The sequence below is a fragment of the Muntiacus reevesi genome, chromosome 19, assembly GCF_963930625.1.
Source record: "Muntiacus reevesi chromosome 19, mMunRee1.1, whole genome shotgun sequence".
Taxonomy (NCBI): Eukaryota; Metazoa; Chordata; class Mammalia; order Artiodactyla; family Cervidae; genus Muntiacus; species Muntiacus reevesi.
Genome location: NC_089267.1, coordinates 39,972,324 through 39,990,514, shown reverse-complemented (window position 1 = coordinate 39,990,514; position 18,191 = coordinate 39,972,324). Strand labels below are relative to the sequence as shown.

Here is an 18,191-nt window from a genome sequence, read left to right as displayed (position 1 = left end):
ATTTCTGCAGGTTTAAACTATTAAGGTTAGTACCATGGAGGAAAATCCATTTCTAGGTCCCTTCCAGTTTTATGACTTGGGTCAAACCCTCCTAAAGAAATATGATTTCTTAATACTGACTGCTTTCACTTGGAATGCAATTTCAGAGCAATACCAAGCACTGCTTTGGGCAGAGGGAAAACTTAATAGCCCTCCAGAGGGTCTGTGGCGGCACCCGAGCTGGCTGCTAGGTGACAAATGGGTAAGGAGGCCAGGAGTTTCTCTCCTATTTTAATCTACTGCCATTCAGTTTAGCATGGTTTACCTCTATGGTTTCCACATGTGTTTAGCTGCACAAGCGCTATCAAGCTACACAAATGAAGAACCCCACTTCGCAAATGTGAAGAGGCCCTGGTTAAAGAGGGTGGTGTTGGAGTCCTGTCTGCTCCCATCCCCTCCAGCCTTCCGCTAGAACCTCAGAGGGACCCACTGAAGCCCACTGAGCATGTGAAAATCCCAGCTTTGGAGCCAGCTGAAGTCAAATCCTGGCTCAATGCTTGTCTGACCTTCTGTTGATCTTCACATGCTTTATCTGTAAATCGAATCTAATAATGCCTACAATAATAATATACACCTGATATAATAATAGGGCTTCCCTGGTGGCTCATTTATAGCTCATAAAAGTCATAAATAATGTGTGGAGAGTGTCTGGCCCATAGTAGGTGCTCAATGCATAGCTATTTAGGCTATGCCTCAGACAGGCCGCTTTCCTGGGGCTGCAGAGGATTCGAATTGGAGTGAAAGACCTCATGAAGCTGAGAGCTTGGCTCCTGCTATGAGATGGAAGGGAGGAAGTACGAGAGAAGAGGAGGCAAAGCGCCACAGGAGGAAACAGGCAGCAGGAAGGAGCGTTTCTAATCATCAGTGGCCGAAAACTGTTAGTTACCGACTCAACCCACCTGCTAGACACACGGGGCACGGAGGCCACAGGGGACAGCAGAGCCACAGAACGGACGATCCTGGGTCCCTGAATTGTGATACACACACCAACTAGAAACACTTCCATTGTAGCTGAGCCACGGTACGTTTTGGATTCTACTTATTCCTACATTTTAGCCTACTCTCATACACCATTGTCTTTGCTTGGGGTCAAAGGTTGAAGTCAGCTGCCTTCAAGAACAACAAAAATCCACAAAGGGGTTTGCGGAAACGTCTAATTTCCCTGTGTTCCCACATTCAAACAGCCAGAGTCCTCCGTCTCTCTGTACCCGGTGGTCTCAGGGCAAGGGCAGAGGAGGTCAGGTCATGGGGAAGCCAGCCCATGCGTTACATTACCACATCTGTTTCCTTCAAGAGAGGTCCCGTTCCTCTTGGGGCTGGAGCCGGGAGGCCGCAGCCCAGGTGCCGAGGGGCCTCCGGAGGACATGGGGCTGGCGCGGGGACCGCCGACTGTGGTGGCTGAGCCGCCCCCAAGGTGGCCGTCTCCAGAGTTCTGCCGCTTGCAGTACAGCGAAGAGGAGGTGGGCAGAGAGCTCCTGTGGCTGAAGGTGGGGGAGGAGGGGTCCAGGCCGTAGCGGTTCATGCTCACAGGGTTCACCAGGCACTCCTCGGTGCTGCCTGCTTTTGCTGGGCAAGAAGGCAGAGCAGAGAAGCAGAGGTTAGAGAGCAGTCAAGAGGCCACCGGGCTCTGGGTCTTGGAGACTCTTTCCCCAGCAGCACAGGTGCCACGGTGTGTGGGGACGACAGAGGAGAAGGAATGGACCCCGAGGCATACACCCCAGTAGCTCAGCTCTCAGCAGAATGACACCTGCTCACCAACAAAGCAGACTTTAGCAGGGATTAGGACATGCGACCCTTCATGTCCCAAGGAAAATGGGATCATCTTGGTTATTGATGACGTGTAAATAAAATGCAAACAAAAGTCTCTCTCCCTCTACGGCTCTGCTCCTCCAGGAATCTCTGCCAGCTTGTTGGAATCTCCCAGCTCCCTCTTCTCTCACCCATAACCACTGCCTTCCTCACCTGGCTCAAGATTCCTGGGAGAGATCAAGCCAGAGTCACGGTGTCCCAGAGTCAGGAGAAACAACTTTGGCTTGCGTTCTGGTACAGCTGTGACGGTGCTTCCTCCCCACACCTTCAGTCCCAGTACCCATGATGGCACTAATCTCCCACCAAGGTGAACAAACTAGGGACATAAATGATAATCTGGATGGCCCCATGGTCCTCCCCAAACCCTGCAGATAAGAGAGAAAGAGCCCGTCTAAAGTACAGAGAGAGTAGAGGGCCTGAAGAGCCTGCCAACCTCCTCCTCAGCTCCCTCACCCAAGTAGATAAGGACTTTTTACACTTTTAAAGCTCATTCTTACAGCCTGTTGAACTCTATCTGTGAGCTATTTAAATGGTTTGGGTGTTTTATTTTGTGTGGAAACATAAGACCTAGAGGAATTACAGGGATAGAAAGAGGAAGAAAATATTCTAGCAATTCCTTTTCTTCTTGACCCTAGACAAGATCATATCTGTAACCCCATCAATAACCATCCAAATACTACACATGATAAAAACAGATATGGACATCCCCAAAGTGACTAGAATAAGAAAAACCAATGGATCCCCCAAGGTTGGCAATAAGTAAGCACATCTGGGGCCACAAGATTCAGATGTCTTCTTCAGTAAACCAGTATGGATTACTCCCACAATATAGGTATTAAAAGATAAATACTTGATTTAATTAGGACAACTAGCAGATCTTCTCACATATGGGGATGCATATGGAGCTTGCCTAGAAATAAAAACCACTGCATATGGAATACAGCTAAAGCAGTGCAGTGCCTAGAGCAAATTTATATCTGTTTATATTTATAAAGAAAAATCTTAAATTAATAACCTAATCTTCCTCAATAAAATACTGGGGTAGAAGAGGACAAACCAAATCTAAAGCAAGCACAAGGAAGAAAATAATAAAGACTGAAGCAGAAATTAATTAAATAGAGGACAGTAAAATAGAGACAATCAATGAAACCAAAGCCTGGCTCTTTGAAAAGATCAACAAAATTCACAAACTTTTTTAGCTAGATTGGCCGAGAAAAAAAAAAAAAGAAGACTCAAATTACTAGATTCAGAAATGAAAGAGAAGACATTAACACCAATCTCAAAGAAATAAAATGGATTATTAAAAAATATTACAAACAATTATTGCCAATAAACTAGGTAAATTAGAAGAAATGGACAAACGGACAGAAAGAGACAATCTGAATTGACCTAAAGCAAGTAAAGAGATCAAATAGTAATCAAAAAACAAAGAAATCCCAGACTTAAATGGCTTAAAAAATTAATTCTACAAAGCATTTAAAGAAAAATTAAAACCAGTTCTTCACAAAGTCTTCCAAAAAATAAAAATGGAGTGCTATGGGCTGATTTGTGTCCCCCTCAAATGTTCATATTTTGAAGCTCTAGTGCTCCTGGGCAACTATACTTGGAGAGAGGGGCCAAAGTGAGATAACTGAGGTTAATTAAGGTTTTAAGGGTAGGACGTCAACCCAATAGGACTGATTAAAAAGAAAGTACTGATAAGAGGAAGAGACATGAGTGTGTCTTCCTCTTCATATACATGCACAAAGAGGCAATGTGAGGACACAGAGAAAGTGGCTGCCCACTAGCCAGGAAGAGTGGTATCACTAGAAACTAACCCTGATGACACCTGGAACTCAGAATTCTAACATCCAGAACCATGAGAAAATAAAGTTAAAGCTACCGAGTATGAGGTTTCTATTATGGAAGCCGGGCAGACTAATACAAGGAGGGAATATTTCCCAACTCATTCTATGAGAACACCAATACCCTGATACCAAAACTAGACAAAGACATCACAGGAAAACTAGAGATCAATGCCTTATTAATATGGATACAAAAATTCTCAACAATATACTAGCAAAACAAATCCATGACATACAGAATAACTTATACATCATGATCAAGTAGGATTTGTTTCAGGGATGCAGGGTTGGTTTAACATCTGAAAATCAATTAATGTAATACAAGACATCTTCCATTACTGTAATACATGGTGATGTCCATTAATGTAATATGCAACACCGCTAGAATGAAAACCAAAGATCATACAATTATCTCAATAGATGCAGGAAAAGCATTTGATAAAATCCAACATTTTTTCATGACAAAAACACTCAACACACTAGGAATGAAAGGGAACTTCCTCCAACTGAAAAAAGGGCAGTCCACAAAAAACCCTACACTTAACATTATAGTTAATGGTGAGAGACGGGACACTTTTTCTCAAAATCAGGAACAACACAAAGATGTCTCTATTCTTGCTACTTCTATTAAACACTGAGTTAGAGGTTCCAGCCAGGGCAAATAGGTAAGGAAAAGAAAAGGCATCTAATTTGGGAAGGAAAAATTAAAACTACCTTTTATGTAGAAAATTCTAAGGAATCCAATAAAACACCATTGAAATTAAGAGACAAATTCAGCAAAGTTACAGGATACAAAATATGTAAACATCAATTGTACTTTAAACTATGGTTTTTCCAGTAGTCATGTACAGATGTGAGAGATGAACCATAAAGAAAGCTGAGTGCTGAAGAATTGGTGCTTTTGAATTGTGGTGCTGGAGAAGACTCTTGAGAGTCCCTTTTACTGCAAGGAGATCCAACTAGTCAATCCTAAAGGAAATCAACCCTAGATATTCATTGAAAGGACTGATGCTGAAATTCCACTACTTTGGCCACCAGATGCGAAGAGCTGACTCATTAGAAAAGACCCTGATGCTGAGAAAGATTGAAGGCAAAAGGAGTAGTGGGGTGGCAGAGGATGAGATGGTTAGACAGCATCACTGACACAATGGACATGAATTTGAGGAAACTCCAGAAGATAGTGGAGGGCAGAAGAGCCTGGCATGCTGCAGTCCATGGGATTGCAGAGTCAGACACAACAGCACACACACACACACACACACACACACACACACACACAGAAAACTGGGACGCTCACACACTGCTGGTGGGAATGTAAAATGGTACGACCGCTTTGGAAACATCCTGGCTCTTTCTCAAATGGTTAAAAATAAGTTCACCATATGACCCAGCACTTCTACTCCTAGGTATATATATTTCCAAGAGAAATGAAATTTCCACACAAAAACTTATCCATCAATGTTCACAGAAGCACTATTCATAAGAGCCACATGTGGAAACAACCCAAATAACTATCAGCTGATGAACAGATAAACAAAGCATGGCATATCCTTACAGCAGAATATTATTCAGGCATAAAAGGGATGAAGTACTGATCCATGCTACAGTGTGAATGAAGCTTGAAATATTATGCTAAAAAAGAAACCGAGCCACAGAAGATCACATATTAAATGACTTCATTTGTATGAAATGTCCAGGATGGGCAAATCTATAGAAACAAAAAAGTAGATTAGTGGTTGCTTAGGACCTGGGGATTGCAGGCGCGGAGGGAAGTGGGGGCGCTGGGGGTCCTAGCTAAGGGGTGTGCTGTGTTTGAGGTGTGGAAAATGTTCTGCAACTGAGGTGAGAGCTGCACAAATCTGTGACTATACTAAAGCTGTTGAATTTAAATGGGTGAATTGTATGATATATGAATGATACCTCAATAAAGCTATTTTTAAAAACGTATTGCAGAGGCCTCAGTGTTTGGCTGTGAACACATTCTTGAGAGTGCTATGCAGTCAAGTCTGACACTGCTTGAGCCACTAGCACACAGGGACGTGAGAAGCAAAGGGTAGGCATGCGTGCCCTGTGCTCATGTTTTGTGGCTAATGCAGTGCTGCAAGAGGTCTGCAGGAACCTGGAACTCCGCACCTCTGCCTGGTTGGTCTCCATTTCATCATCCCTGCTGGTCAGAAGACATCAGCAGGAAGGAGCTGGCTATGAAGCTATGTACTAGGCTGCTTCTTGAATGGAGTGCTGAAGAAGAAGATAAACATTTTTGAGAATCTACTAATATGGCCAGCACATTCCTAGCCAGTCAGCAGCAAGGCTGCCATTCCATTCCCTTTATCAGAAAATATTCCTAGTCTGGGATACTAATCCTTTCTGTGTCCCCAGTGGCAGATGCTTTGATGTATGTGAGGAAGCTACTCATAGTGTCTGGCATGGTGCTTGGCATACAGAAGGTGCTCAATAAATATTTATTAAGTAGACATTTGGGCACTAAGGCTGCTATTACAGAGAAGATGCATTAAAATTCAGATTATAAAGAACTAAATATGAATTCTTCATGCAGATGTGTGACAAACAATGAAAAACTCTAAAACATTTATTCTGTTTGTTAAATATTTCAAATCCAAATTAAATATGCCTATGGAAGTCTAACAATCTACAGTAGTGAATGCAGATAATTCACCAATCTGTACTATGGCTGAAAAATACAGATGCAGATGGAATATTGTTCTCCTATGACAACGTGTGGAGATGCAGAACAAGGGAATGTGCACTGTATTGGTTTAAAAACTGCTGACAACCACGGGTGAGATCAAAGGTAATAAAAGTCAGCTTCTGGGCTATGATCCAAATGAAGTCATCATAAAGTAAAACTGCCTTGAGAGAGCGTCAAACAATAGCCCTCTACCTGCAAAGGCTGTGCCAGTGACTCCGAAGGCGGTCGGGTGGACAGTCGTGGAGACGGATCACTAAGCCTCAGACACGGTCCTGCACAGCCTGCAGCTCCCGGGAAGCCCGGGAGAGAGCAGCACGGTCAGGCGCACACACCAGGGTGCAATGCAGAATTGAAGAGATGCATCTGCTCCAGCCCAATTAAAACAGCCTTTCCTCACCTTTACAGATAGGGGTGCTGACACTTGCATCACACCGGAGGGTAGAAATAACGGATCCAGTGAAGGCCACCTTTCAACCACAGGACTGAAAAGGACCCCACTGAACACCTTGCCCAACATTTCCTCAAGTGTTAAAACGCGTCCCACTGGCCCACCAGGGGCTGATTCTTGGCGGTACTTAGGTGTATTTGTTTCCTAAGGCTGCAGAAATTACCACAAATCTGGTCACTTCAAACAACACAAATCTATTCTCTCCTAGTTCTGGAGGCTACAAGTCTGAAATCAAGGTGTTTGCAGGGTCATGCTCTCCGAAGGCTCTAGAAAAAGATCCTTTTTTGCCTCTACCTGCTCCTGGTGACAGCCAACGATCCATGGTGTTCCCTGGCTGCAGACACAGCACTCCAACCTTTGCCTCTCTTGTCACAAGGCATTGTCCCTCTGTGTCTGAATCTGTGTCCAAATTTCTTATAAGGACACCAGTCATTGGATTGGCACCCATCATCCAGTGTGACCGCATCACAATTGGATTACTGCAAAGACCCTATTTCCAAAGAAAGTCCCTTTCACAAGTATCTGCAGTTAGGACTTGAACATGTTTCTTTTTGGAAGACGCAAAAACTGGTGAACGTTATCTTTCTATGGTCATGTATTTTACTGTACAGAAATAAAGTATAATTAACCCATCAAACTATGTTTCCACTGATAAGGTATCACTGCTTGAGATGACTAAAAGCTAAAGTTAAAAGAAATGAATCCATTTAAAGGGATATCTTGAGTAAATACCTCTACAGATTTCCTCAAACAAAGCAAAAATTACAAAGGTGGTAAATTAACGGAGGAACGCCGTGAGCTCACTCCAAATTCTCTCTTCAGGCAGGGGTGGTGTTTGAACAGGAAAACAAAGTAAATAGCTGAGCCTCTCATTTAAAAGCTTGCCAAAGAGATTTTACAGTCTCCTAACAGTTAGGTCATTATGCCACAAACTTCAGTGCCTAAAACTTTTTCCTTATATCTAACCCCAGTTCCTATTGCTTCAGTTAAAAAGATGACTGCTGGATACATACAGTTTATACTCTTAAAACCATTAAGCCATCCAACAGACAGGGAAGATGAATTACAGGTAAGCAGAACTTCTAGTAGTTTAAGAATTTAATGAAGTGTGGCTCATGAATTGTTTGTTACAAAATGACTATTTGAAAAAGAAGGACCAAACCTATCCTTGGAGACAGAACTACACTTTTCAAGCAGTTTTGCGGGTGACTGGTGAGTGAACACCAGATGGGGCCAGCAGACCTGGGATTGTCTGGCGAGAGTACCTTATGAAGATCCAGTTCCCGCACACAGACTCATGGCAAACCAGAGGGCTGACAGATTAAGACATTCCAGGTCCTTTTCTCCCAGATGAGATGAGAGAGAAAATTCCTTCTCATCTGAAATGATTTGTCTTGTCACCCTGGCAGCTCTCATTAAACAGGAGGCAACAACCCAGCCTCTAGCTAAAGCTGTTTCATCGCTGTGGACACCCGCACAGTAGGGTGAACAAGAGGCACTTAATGTACTTCTCTTCTATAAGCCCTGCCTCTATCCAGGACACCAAGGATGCCACTTGTAAATCATGAAGTCTTTCCTCCCGAAAAAGGACTGATCTGCTTTTGTACGATCACAAGAGTGTGCTTAACCAGAAAGGCACGGGCACAAATGGCTCTCACAGAAGCCTGCCACATCTTCAGGATTTGGTGTCTCGGGAACTTTCAAAAGAGACTGGTGTGCCTTTTTCGCCGTGGCTAATCTGTGGACTACGGTTTCTCCCAGCTGCTGCATAAAAAGTCTGCCTGTTAGGCTGAAGAATCCGCTGCACGCTCCATGTGTGCTCAATCGCTCAGTGGTGTCTGACTATTTGCGACTCCATAGACCCATAGACTGTAGCCCTGAGACCAAACTAGGGTGGGGGTAATGAAGATAAGAAAGATTTCTGCTTTATTGACTATGCCAAAGCCTTTGACCGTGTCAATCACAACAAACTGGAAAATTCCTAAAGAGATGGGAATACCAGACCACCTTACCTGACTCCTGAGAAAACTGTATGCAGGACAAGAACCAATAGTTAGAACCGGACATGGAATAACAGACTGGTTCCAAATCAGGGAAAGAGTACATCAGGGACCCTGGTGTACTAAATAAGCTTTTTAACTTATATGCAGAGTACATCATGCAAAACGCCAGGCTGGATGAAGCACAAACTTGAATCAAGATTGCTGGGAGAAATATCAATAACCTCAGATACGCAGATGACACCACACTTATGGCAGAAAGCAAAGAACTGAAGAGTCTCTTGATGAAAGTGAAAGAGGAGAGTAAAAAAGTTGGCTTAAAGCTCAACATTCAGAAAACTAAGATCATGGCATCCGGTCCCATCACTTCAGGGCGAATAGATGGGGAAACAGTGGAAACAGTGACAGACTTTATTTTTTTTGGACTCCAAAATCACTGCAGATGGTGACTGCAGCCATGAAAGTAAAAGACGCTTAATCCTTGGAAGGAAAGTTATGACCAACCTAGATAACATATTGAAAAGCAGAAACATTATTTTGCCAACAAAGGTCTGTCTAGTCAAAGCTAAAATTTTTCCAGTAGTCATATATGGATGTGAGAGTTGGACTATAAAGAAAGATGAGTGCCAAAGAATTGATGCTTTTGAACTGTGATGTTGGAGAAGACTCTTGAGAGTCCCTTGGGCTGCAAGGAGATCCAACCAGTCCATCCTAAAGGAAATCAGCCCTGAATATTCATTGGATGGACTGAAGCTGAAGCTGGAACTCCAATACTTTGGCCACCTGATGAGAAGTGACTCAGTGAAAAAGACTCTGATGCTGGGAAAGATTGAAGGCAGGAGGTGATGGGGATGACAGAAGATAAGATGGTTGAACAGCATCACCAACTTGATGGACACGAGTTTGAGCAAGCTCCGGGAGTTGGTAATGGACAGGGAAGCCTGGTGAGCTGCAGTCCATGGGGTCGCAAAGAGTCGGACAGGCCTGAGCGACTGAACTGAACTGAGACTGTAGCCTGCCAGGCTACTCTGTGCATGGAATTCTCCAGGGAAGAATACTGGAGTGGGTTGCCATTTCCTCCTCCAGGGGATTTTCCCGACCTAGGGATTAAACCCATGTCTGCTGCATTGGCAGGCGGATTCTTTACCACTGAGTCACCTTAGAAGCCCAAAGAATATTCCAGAAGAGTTCAAACCTACTCAGCCTCAAAGGATACCCCTTTGCTCCTGAATCTGCACCAGGTCTAAGCCTCCTCATTCAGGGAACACAGTTCTAGGGTCTGAGGAGTGTAGACTCCTCCCTCTGCCTGCACCCCTGGCAGAGGCTGGGGCTGGGTTGGGGGGCGGGGAATGCCCCTGCATCCTCAGCTTCCCAAACACCCAGCACAGCCCAGCCTGCTGAATTTCCAGGTCAACTGAGTGCCTGGAATGTGGAGAACCTCTGAGGAGAAGCAAGAAGAGGCAGAGGGACAGGAGGGAGAAAGCCAAGAGCCAGGAGAGAAAGTCCAAGAGCAGCAGTAGTGGCCAGGGAGTTCTTTTGGGGGGTGCTGGCCCATTTTCATGTAGGACACAAGACCCAACTGCTCACAGTTAAGTGAGTTTGGACTATTTAATTTATTTAAAGAATTTTAATGGCACCTTACTTGGATTCTCTAACCACACAAAGCCATGAAAAGTGGCGACACCACGATCTGCAAAATTATTTTCAAATAGTATCTCTACATGCAATAATAACCCTACGCCCCAGTCTCAGACCCTGTTTTTCCCAGCACTAAATAGTTCTCTCTCTCCCCACCCCCTCTCTAACTCTTTCTCTCTCTCTCTCTCTCAAACACACACTCACCCTCCATTCCCCATCTTATTTCCCCACATTAGTCACAACTTTCCAGCTGAAGGAACAGCTGCACAGAGGGAACCCTTTCTTCAGTCATCTCTGCTCCTGGCAGATTGATTGCCAGCGGGTCTGCCCAGCCCAGCCGGCCACACAACTCTGCCCAGGCTGGCAGGAAGGTCAGACCACGGGATCAGTGTCCAGTGAACGCCTTGGCTCTGCTGCTTAATGAGATGGCAGCACCACGGATCCCTGGCCCTGAACCCCAGATTAGAAGAGGAAGTAATACAGTCGGCCTGATTTCACCGCCTCTTGATGAACGGTGTGGTAACTATCCCCCTCTGCTTAACCAGGTGCCACCACCTAAGGAGCACAGCCAGCAAGCTCTGAAAAGCAGAGAGAGAGACCTGCAAGGAGAGAAGCAGAAAGAGGAAAGGGGGCAGGTCCGGGTAGAGCTGCCCGCCGGGCGCAGAGCCCGACACCTGGCTTCCTACCTTGGGCGCTGGTCTCTCCACCAGGGGCCTCACAGGCGCCCAGCACGTGCTCAGGCTGTGGGAGCCGGGGGGACCTCTGAGGGACTGCGTGGTGTCAGCAACCCCCAGATTTCCTCTCTGCCTTCCCGCCGCCCTTCGCTGAGGTTCTCACGGAGGTCTGCAGGTTTCCTTCTCTCCGGCTCGGTCCCGCCCCTTGTTCTTGCTCAGATAAGCTCACCGCGTTTTCCCTCAGGGCCCTCTGCGGCCTCTGGTCCCAGCCTTCCTGGTTCAAAGGGCACTGGGCCGCGCCACCTATGAGGCTTGGCCTTTCATTCGCCTCAATTAAATTTTCCATTAACTTGGTCTCTAGCCAGTATAGATTTTCCCTTCAAGCTTGTCTCTAAGTTCAGATCGCTCAGCCCTCAGAATCTACCTTATGACTCCCCTCAGGTCCATTCAAGTACGTTTATACTTTCCCTCCCTAATGAGATGTACAGAAAGCAACCGTAATTTTAATGCCTGACACCTGAAATTCCTTAGTCCTTTCTAATGTTGCTGGTTTGCCTGAGACTTTGTTCTTTATGATTTAAGATCTCCTCTCGTGGAAATTTTGCCCAAAGGCAGTTCTGCCCAACATCGGCCGCTTTAGGACAGTGAATGCCTTTTGAGTCTGCGGAGGAGAGCAGGTTCCCTCTCTTTTCTTTGCAGCTTTGCCAAAGCCTCCACCCGGAGGCTTATAGGAATTTCCAGGAGGAAGGGAGGGCGAGAATGGGGGGCCTTCTGCCGTCAGACTCTTTTTCTTCAACAACTTCTGGGTCTTTCATGGGAAACTGGGGAAACTTAGAGTGACCCTTAATCAGGAAAGTGCTGGAGTCTCTGGAATAGAGGACACCATGCAAATTCCGGTTCCAAATGGACATCCTGACTTTTAGGAAAGCGTTCCAGTATTTCTCAAGTGGGCGAAGCAGGCTGCCATGTTGTGAGCATCTCTGTGGACGGGCCCACGCGGCAAGGAATCAATGGCTCGTGGGAAGCAGAAGCCTGCCCACAACCACATGAATGAGCTAGGGAGTGGGTCCTTCCTTAGCCAAGTTCTGAGGTGCTTGCCACCTTGCGAGAGACCCACAGCTGGGGAACACGGTCAAGCTGCGCCTGAATTCCCAATCACAGAAACTGCAAGATGATACATGTTATTTTAAGCCACTAAATTTTAGGGTAATTAGTCACACAGCAATTTGTAAATAATACAAGTGGGAAAGGAATAATACATTTCTCTTGATTCTGCATATCTAGGTTGGAAGTTACAATTATTAATTCAGTAGCAGTTAGGATGTATATGTTATAGAATATCTAATTCTTTGTCAGGAAGTTTATGGGATCCTTTTTTTTTCCCCCCCATAATCAAAGGGCTTGCTACTTATGGCTGAGACCCAGAAATGACCCACTAACAGGAGCAGGTCTGTGAGGTTTATCTTAGAAGCCTACTGGTTTCCAAAGCTGCTTCAACTCCTCTTCACAAGGTTTACCATTTTATTCCTAGTTCTGATACGTGGTTAGTAGATACTGGTGTGGATAACCTGCAGCTATTACCTTAGAGCCCACCACAGAGGCTCAGGGTACAGGTCCAGAGGAGCAGCCCAAAAGATAGTCTTCAGTTACAGCTCCTGTGGGCCCTGGAGATTTGGGGATGGCCACATCTCACATACTCTTACATCACAGGCAGGAGCCTCTTTAGACAGGCCTGCCAGAGACACAGAAGGCCTTCTGCAGCTGACCCAGATGTCCCCAGCATGATCTCCAGTTTAAGACTGGCTCATGGGGGACTAATGGGTACGGGTGTCACCTGAAGGATGGTTAGCTTCATGGAACAAAGGAAAAGATTTCCAGTAGATTTTATTATTTAAAGAGAGGCATGGGGCTGGGGTAGGGGTATCTTTTGGATAATTCCTGAGGCTAGCCTTGTGGGAAGAAAGAGTCTACACCACCTCTTTTTTGACAGCCTCTTTTTCTCCTCCTTACTCCCTCTTAGGAAGAGCTCTCCCAAACAGGAGAAAGCCTACTAGGGATTTACAACCATCATCATTCTGCTCCTCAAGTCTTGGGTGTCTTTAATTCACAACATGACTTTATTTGTGACCTTGAAAGAGGAGCATTATCTTCATTTCTTTTTGTTTCACTTTAACATTAAAATATTACCAAATTGGTCAACATGATTCAATACTGGGTTATTTATCTCATATTGGAAGTACCTTGAGTGACTTCCTTGGTGGTCCAGTGATTAAGACACTGTGCTACCAATGCAGAGGGCTGGGGTCCATCCCTGGTCAGGGAACTAGATTCTACATGGTGTAACTAAGAGTTCGCCCGCTGCAACTAAAGATCCCACAGGCCAAAACTAAAAGAGACTGCATGCCTCAACAAAGATCGAAGATCCCGTGTGTCACAACTAAGACCTGGTGCAGCCAAGTAAAGTAAAATACCTTGGGAGGTTCCAACAACTTAATTAGAACATTCATTCATTCATTTAACCAATAATTATTGAATCTTTGTGCTTCCTCAGTATCTGTAGGATTTGAAAGAGAACCTAAGCCTTATAATGCAAAAGAATTCAATAAATTGTTGAACATTGTAAAAATTTATTTCAGATTCTACAAAACCCAGTGTTTTACTTAGAGGTTACATTTTCCCCTTTTAGTTCAGTGTTTTAAAAAGTATAGACACCCAGCAACCCCACTCCTGGGCATACACACCGAGAAAACCAGATCTGAAAGAGACACGTGTACCCCAATGTTCATCACAGCACTATTTATAATAGCCAGGACATGGAAGCAACCTAGATGCCCATCAGCAGACAAATGGACAAGGAAGCTGTGGTACATATATACCATGGAACATTACTCAGCCATTAAAAAGAATTCATTTGAATCAGTTCTAATGAGATGGATGAAACTGGAGCCCATTATACAGAGTGAATTAAGCCAGAAAGATAAAGACCAATACAGTATACTAATGCATATATATGGAATTTAAAAAGATGGTAACGATAACCCTATATGCAAAACAGAAAAAGAGACACAGATATACAGAACAGACTTTTAGACCCTGTGGGAGAAGGCGAGGGTGGGATGTTCTGAGAGAACAGCATTGAAACGAGTATACTATCAAGGGTGAAACAGATCACCAGCCCAGGTTGGATGCATGAGACAAGAACTCGGGGCTGGTGCACCGGGAAGACCCAGAGGGATGGGACGGAGAGGGAGGCGGGAGGGGGGATCGGGATGGGGAGCACATGTAAATCCATGGCTGATTCATGTAAATGTATGGCAAAAACCACTACAATATTGTAAAGTAATTAGCCTCCAACTAATAAAAATAAATGGAAAAAAAATAAAAATAAAAAGTACAGACAATGTACTTTCATGAATGATATCATTGAAAATACAATAAATAGCTTTTCCTAAATGAACTCATATAGGCATACAAGCAGAATTAAGATCAGGAATTCTACTCTGGCAATCGCTCCCTCTCCCATACTGTAAGAGCTCTGACTGGGCTTCTCCTGGACATATCTGTCTAAAAATACAGGAAGGCCTTTGTATTTACTGCAGAACTTGTGGACATTCTTTTTTTTTCCTGTGGCATATGGCACTTCCTTGACCAGAGATTGAATCTATGCCCCTTGCATTGGAAGTACAGAGTCTTAACCACAGGCCTGCCAAAGAAGTCCTGGACATTCTCCTTTTCACTTGTCCATCAAAACTCTCTCAAAGATTCTTCAAAACTGAGCTTGGCACTGATACTCTTCTCTCCTTCCAAATGACCCCAATTTCAACACATGGCTTGAAAAATCAAACCACTCATTGTGCTCACATGGCTCGTGGTCTATAACAGGATGAACATAGCTCTGAAATATTCTGATCATTGGTCTGAACATGCCTTCCTTCATTTCTCTTTTTTTAACCCTATCACTTCTTATATTATTTAAAATACTGAGTCAAACCATGCCTGGGGCTTCCCAGGTGGCTCAGTGGTAAAGAATCCACCTGCCAAGGCAGGAGACGCAAGAGACACTGGTTTGATCCCTGGGTCTGGAAGATCCTCTGTAGTAGGAAATGGCAACCCACTCCAGTATTCCTGCCTGGGAAATCCCATGGACAGAGGAGCCTGGTGGGTTACAGTCCAAGGGGTCACAAAGAGTTGGACACGACTGAGTGACTGAGCACGCAAACCATGCCTAGTATTGGGGGAGCAGGCCACTCTATGTGGATTTTGTAGGGATGAGGAAGTTCTCCTGGTGTCTGGGATGACAGGTTCTGCCTGTCCTGTGGATGTCATCCAGCAACGATGCAACTAGGGCACGAGAATAAGGATAAGACACTCCTTGCAGCCAAGATATTAACCCAGAAAGAGAAAGGATAACTGATCAACCGAGAGTTCAGTTTCTGCCTAGATTTTGCTAAGTGGGCATTGGTGTTTGTTTTGTTCATTTACATCTTTGCTAGAAGAAGAGACACAAGGGTACCACAAGCTACTTGTGAACATCCACATTGTGTGGTCACACTTCTGAGCCAGGAAACAGGACATATACCCCACTCAGGGAGTGTTGGGTAAATGGGGCCCTATCAATAGGCTTGGGAGGAAAAGCAAAGTGCCAGGGAGGAGACCCGGGTTCAGTTTCTACCTTGCTGCTCCCTTTCTGGTTGGCTTTGAACAAATGGCCTCAGCTCTGCAGGCATCACAAGTAGAGGGAACTCAGAAAACATTTGCTGTCTGACCATATGGATGTTTCTATATTATGGAACTCATGCCACTTGGTACCGCTCTATTGCCTTTTAGAAATAAACAACCTTTTGGAAAGAGATATTCTCCAGATAGTCATTCTTTTGAAGAGCTATTACATTAGACAAATTTGTAGTTCAACAAGGAAGCAGATTTGATTTCTAGATGCTGGGTATGCAGAAGGTACTGTGCATGTCTGTTACTCCAAGAGTTTTCTGGTGCCTGTCTCCAAGACCACCAGCCAAGGAAGAAAACAAAAAGAGTCAAGAATCAAGGCCTTTCTCATTTCCCACCCTCACCATTTGTGTATCAAAAAGGCTCCTCAACAAAAAGTAAACAATTTGTTCCCATCAAGTCAAATCTTCAGAAGGCAGGAAACCAATCACTAAATTAGATCTCGCAAAAGACTTCAGCAATCACATTTGTGGTTTCCAAAGAAGATCTCCCCAACGCTTGGTGAGCACAGCTTGTTCTGTTATGTCACACTGAATTGGAGACAGTAAAATGTTTGCTGTGGACTTGTGTTTCAGGCTGTCCTCAAGTCCCCGCCCTCAAGTCTACCTGCAGAGATGAGGTCTGGACCTGGACTCTGGCGGTATAAGGCAGAATTAAGAGCCAGGAATGCTGTGCAGACAAGGGTCTGAGAGGATGGATCCCTAGGATTTTCTAGGGATTCTGGGAAGCCAGGAAGGCAACAGAGACCCTCCTGCCAGTGCAGGTAGGGCCACACTGAGAAATGTGCCAGTCATCATTCTTTTCTTTCTTTCACCTTCTTCCCCAGCACTGCAAACCTTCTCACCGGCATTTTCACCTCTGCCACTTTGCCCTATCACTCTGCCCCCTCACACCCCTGGACATCTCACCCAACTCATCCTCAGCGTCAATGCTTCTACAGGGCGGCAGCACCCTAGAGTGGATAGGTGTATTTTACTGAAAACCTGACATAAGTTTCCCTCTGTGAGTAGGACTCCATCAGCACACACCTTCTCATTCCTTGTGTTCCTAGGCAGCAATGGCACAGGACATCCCCTGGGAGCCTGTCAGAAACACAGGCTCTCAGCCCACTCCAGCCATCCTGAGCCAGAGTCCATATTTCATCAAGATGCCCAGGTGGGTCCAGGGCACAGTCAAAGAGGAGAAGCACTGGCTAAACTTACTTATAACTGAGACCTTTTTCCCCCAACATTCAAAGTGAAGTTGCTCAGTCGTTTACGACTCTCTGTGATCCCACTGACTGACTGTAGCCTACCAGGCTCCTCCGTCCACGGCATTTTCCAGGCAAGTGTACTAGAGTGGGTTGCCATTTCCTTCTCCAGGGGATCTTTCCGACCCGGGGATCGAACCCAGGTCTTCCGCATTGCAGGCAGACGCTTTACCCTCTGAGCCACCAGGGAAGCCACCATTCAAAGGTAAAGTAAAATTGTTATCAAATCCAAATCCAGAACCAAAAATGTTATCAAATCCATCTTTTTGCTTCCAGTTTCCTAAAGCACCCAGAGAACTGCTCTCCACCTGATAACATGAACATTTGGCTGTCAGTTAACAGACATAGAGGAAAATGACTGAACTTCCCAATCTCAAGCCAAGAACTCCACGGTCCAGACTGAATTCAGGCAGCTGAGTGGGTCTGAAGCTGGTTTTCCCTGAACACAAGAGAAAGGTCATTTGCTGAGAGAGTTTATATTTGAAAGCTCTGAGGAAGAGATTTGGAAGAAGCACACTCTCTTGCTCTGCTATGAGCCCTTCTACCTCGGTATCCTCATCTTCGCTTCTGGGGGATCCAACCACAGGGCTCCTGGGGGCCCTCACCTCTTACTGTCTGCGGCTGTTTTCTGCCACTCCCAGCTGTGACTCTCAGCTTGGAAGGGACCAGGGAGGACATCGTGCTCTTACATCCTCTAGATGTCCAAGTTCAGCCTGATGGCCCTGACAAGTGGACATCTGCTTTTGTCACCAGTAAAGAGGAGATCACATCATCCAAGAAGCTCCATCTACTTCTAAATAGTTTTGACTTTTCAAAGTTCTTTACAAAGTCAATGCCACCTGACTCCCGAGGGAGCCGTCTTCTGAGAGTTCCACTTTGTTATTCAGCTGCCAAGTCCTCTACCTGGGAGAGTATTCCTTACACACATACTTCTCAAACTTTAATGTATCTTTAAATGGCTAGGATCTGTTGCGAAGGAGTAAGGGAGGGCTGTTGAGCTTTTTGTTTCTCAGCTGATGGTGATGCTCCCTGACCAGAATTTGAATGACAAGACT

At 45.0% G+C, this 18,191-nt stretch overlaps 1 protein-coding gene across 4 annotated transcripts in view; it reads right to left on the bottom strand.

Annotated features, from left to right (window-relative positions):
• SCML4 (Scm polycomb group protein like 4) overlaps positions 1-18,191 on the bottom strand; it is a 108,041-nt gene that overhangs the window by 19,645 nt on the left and 70,205 nt on the right. For 3 of the 4 annotated variants that reach the window (XR_010659933.1, XR_010659932.1, XM_065911520.1), the window contains one exon: positions 1,315-1,605. Coding sequence is in view for 2 of the 4 variants with exons in the window: in XM_065911520.1 (XP_065767592.1) it covers positions 1,315-1,605 (291 nt within the window). In the remaining 2 variants the exon portion in view is untranslated. Of the gene's footprint in view, positions 1-1,314; positions 1,606-11,174; positions 11,394-18,191 lie in introns of those variants that run through there. The other variant, XM_065911519.1, reaches the window with a different exon arrangement.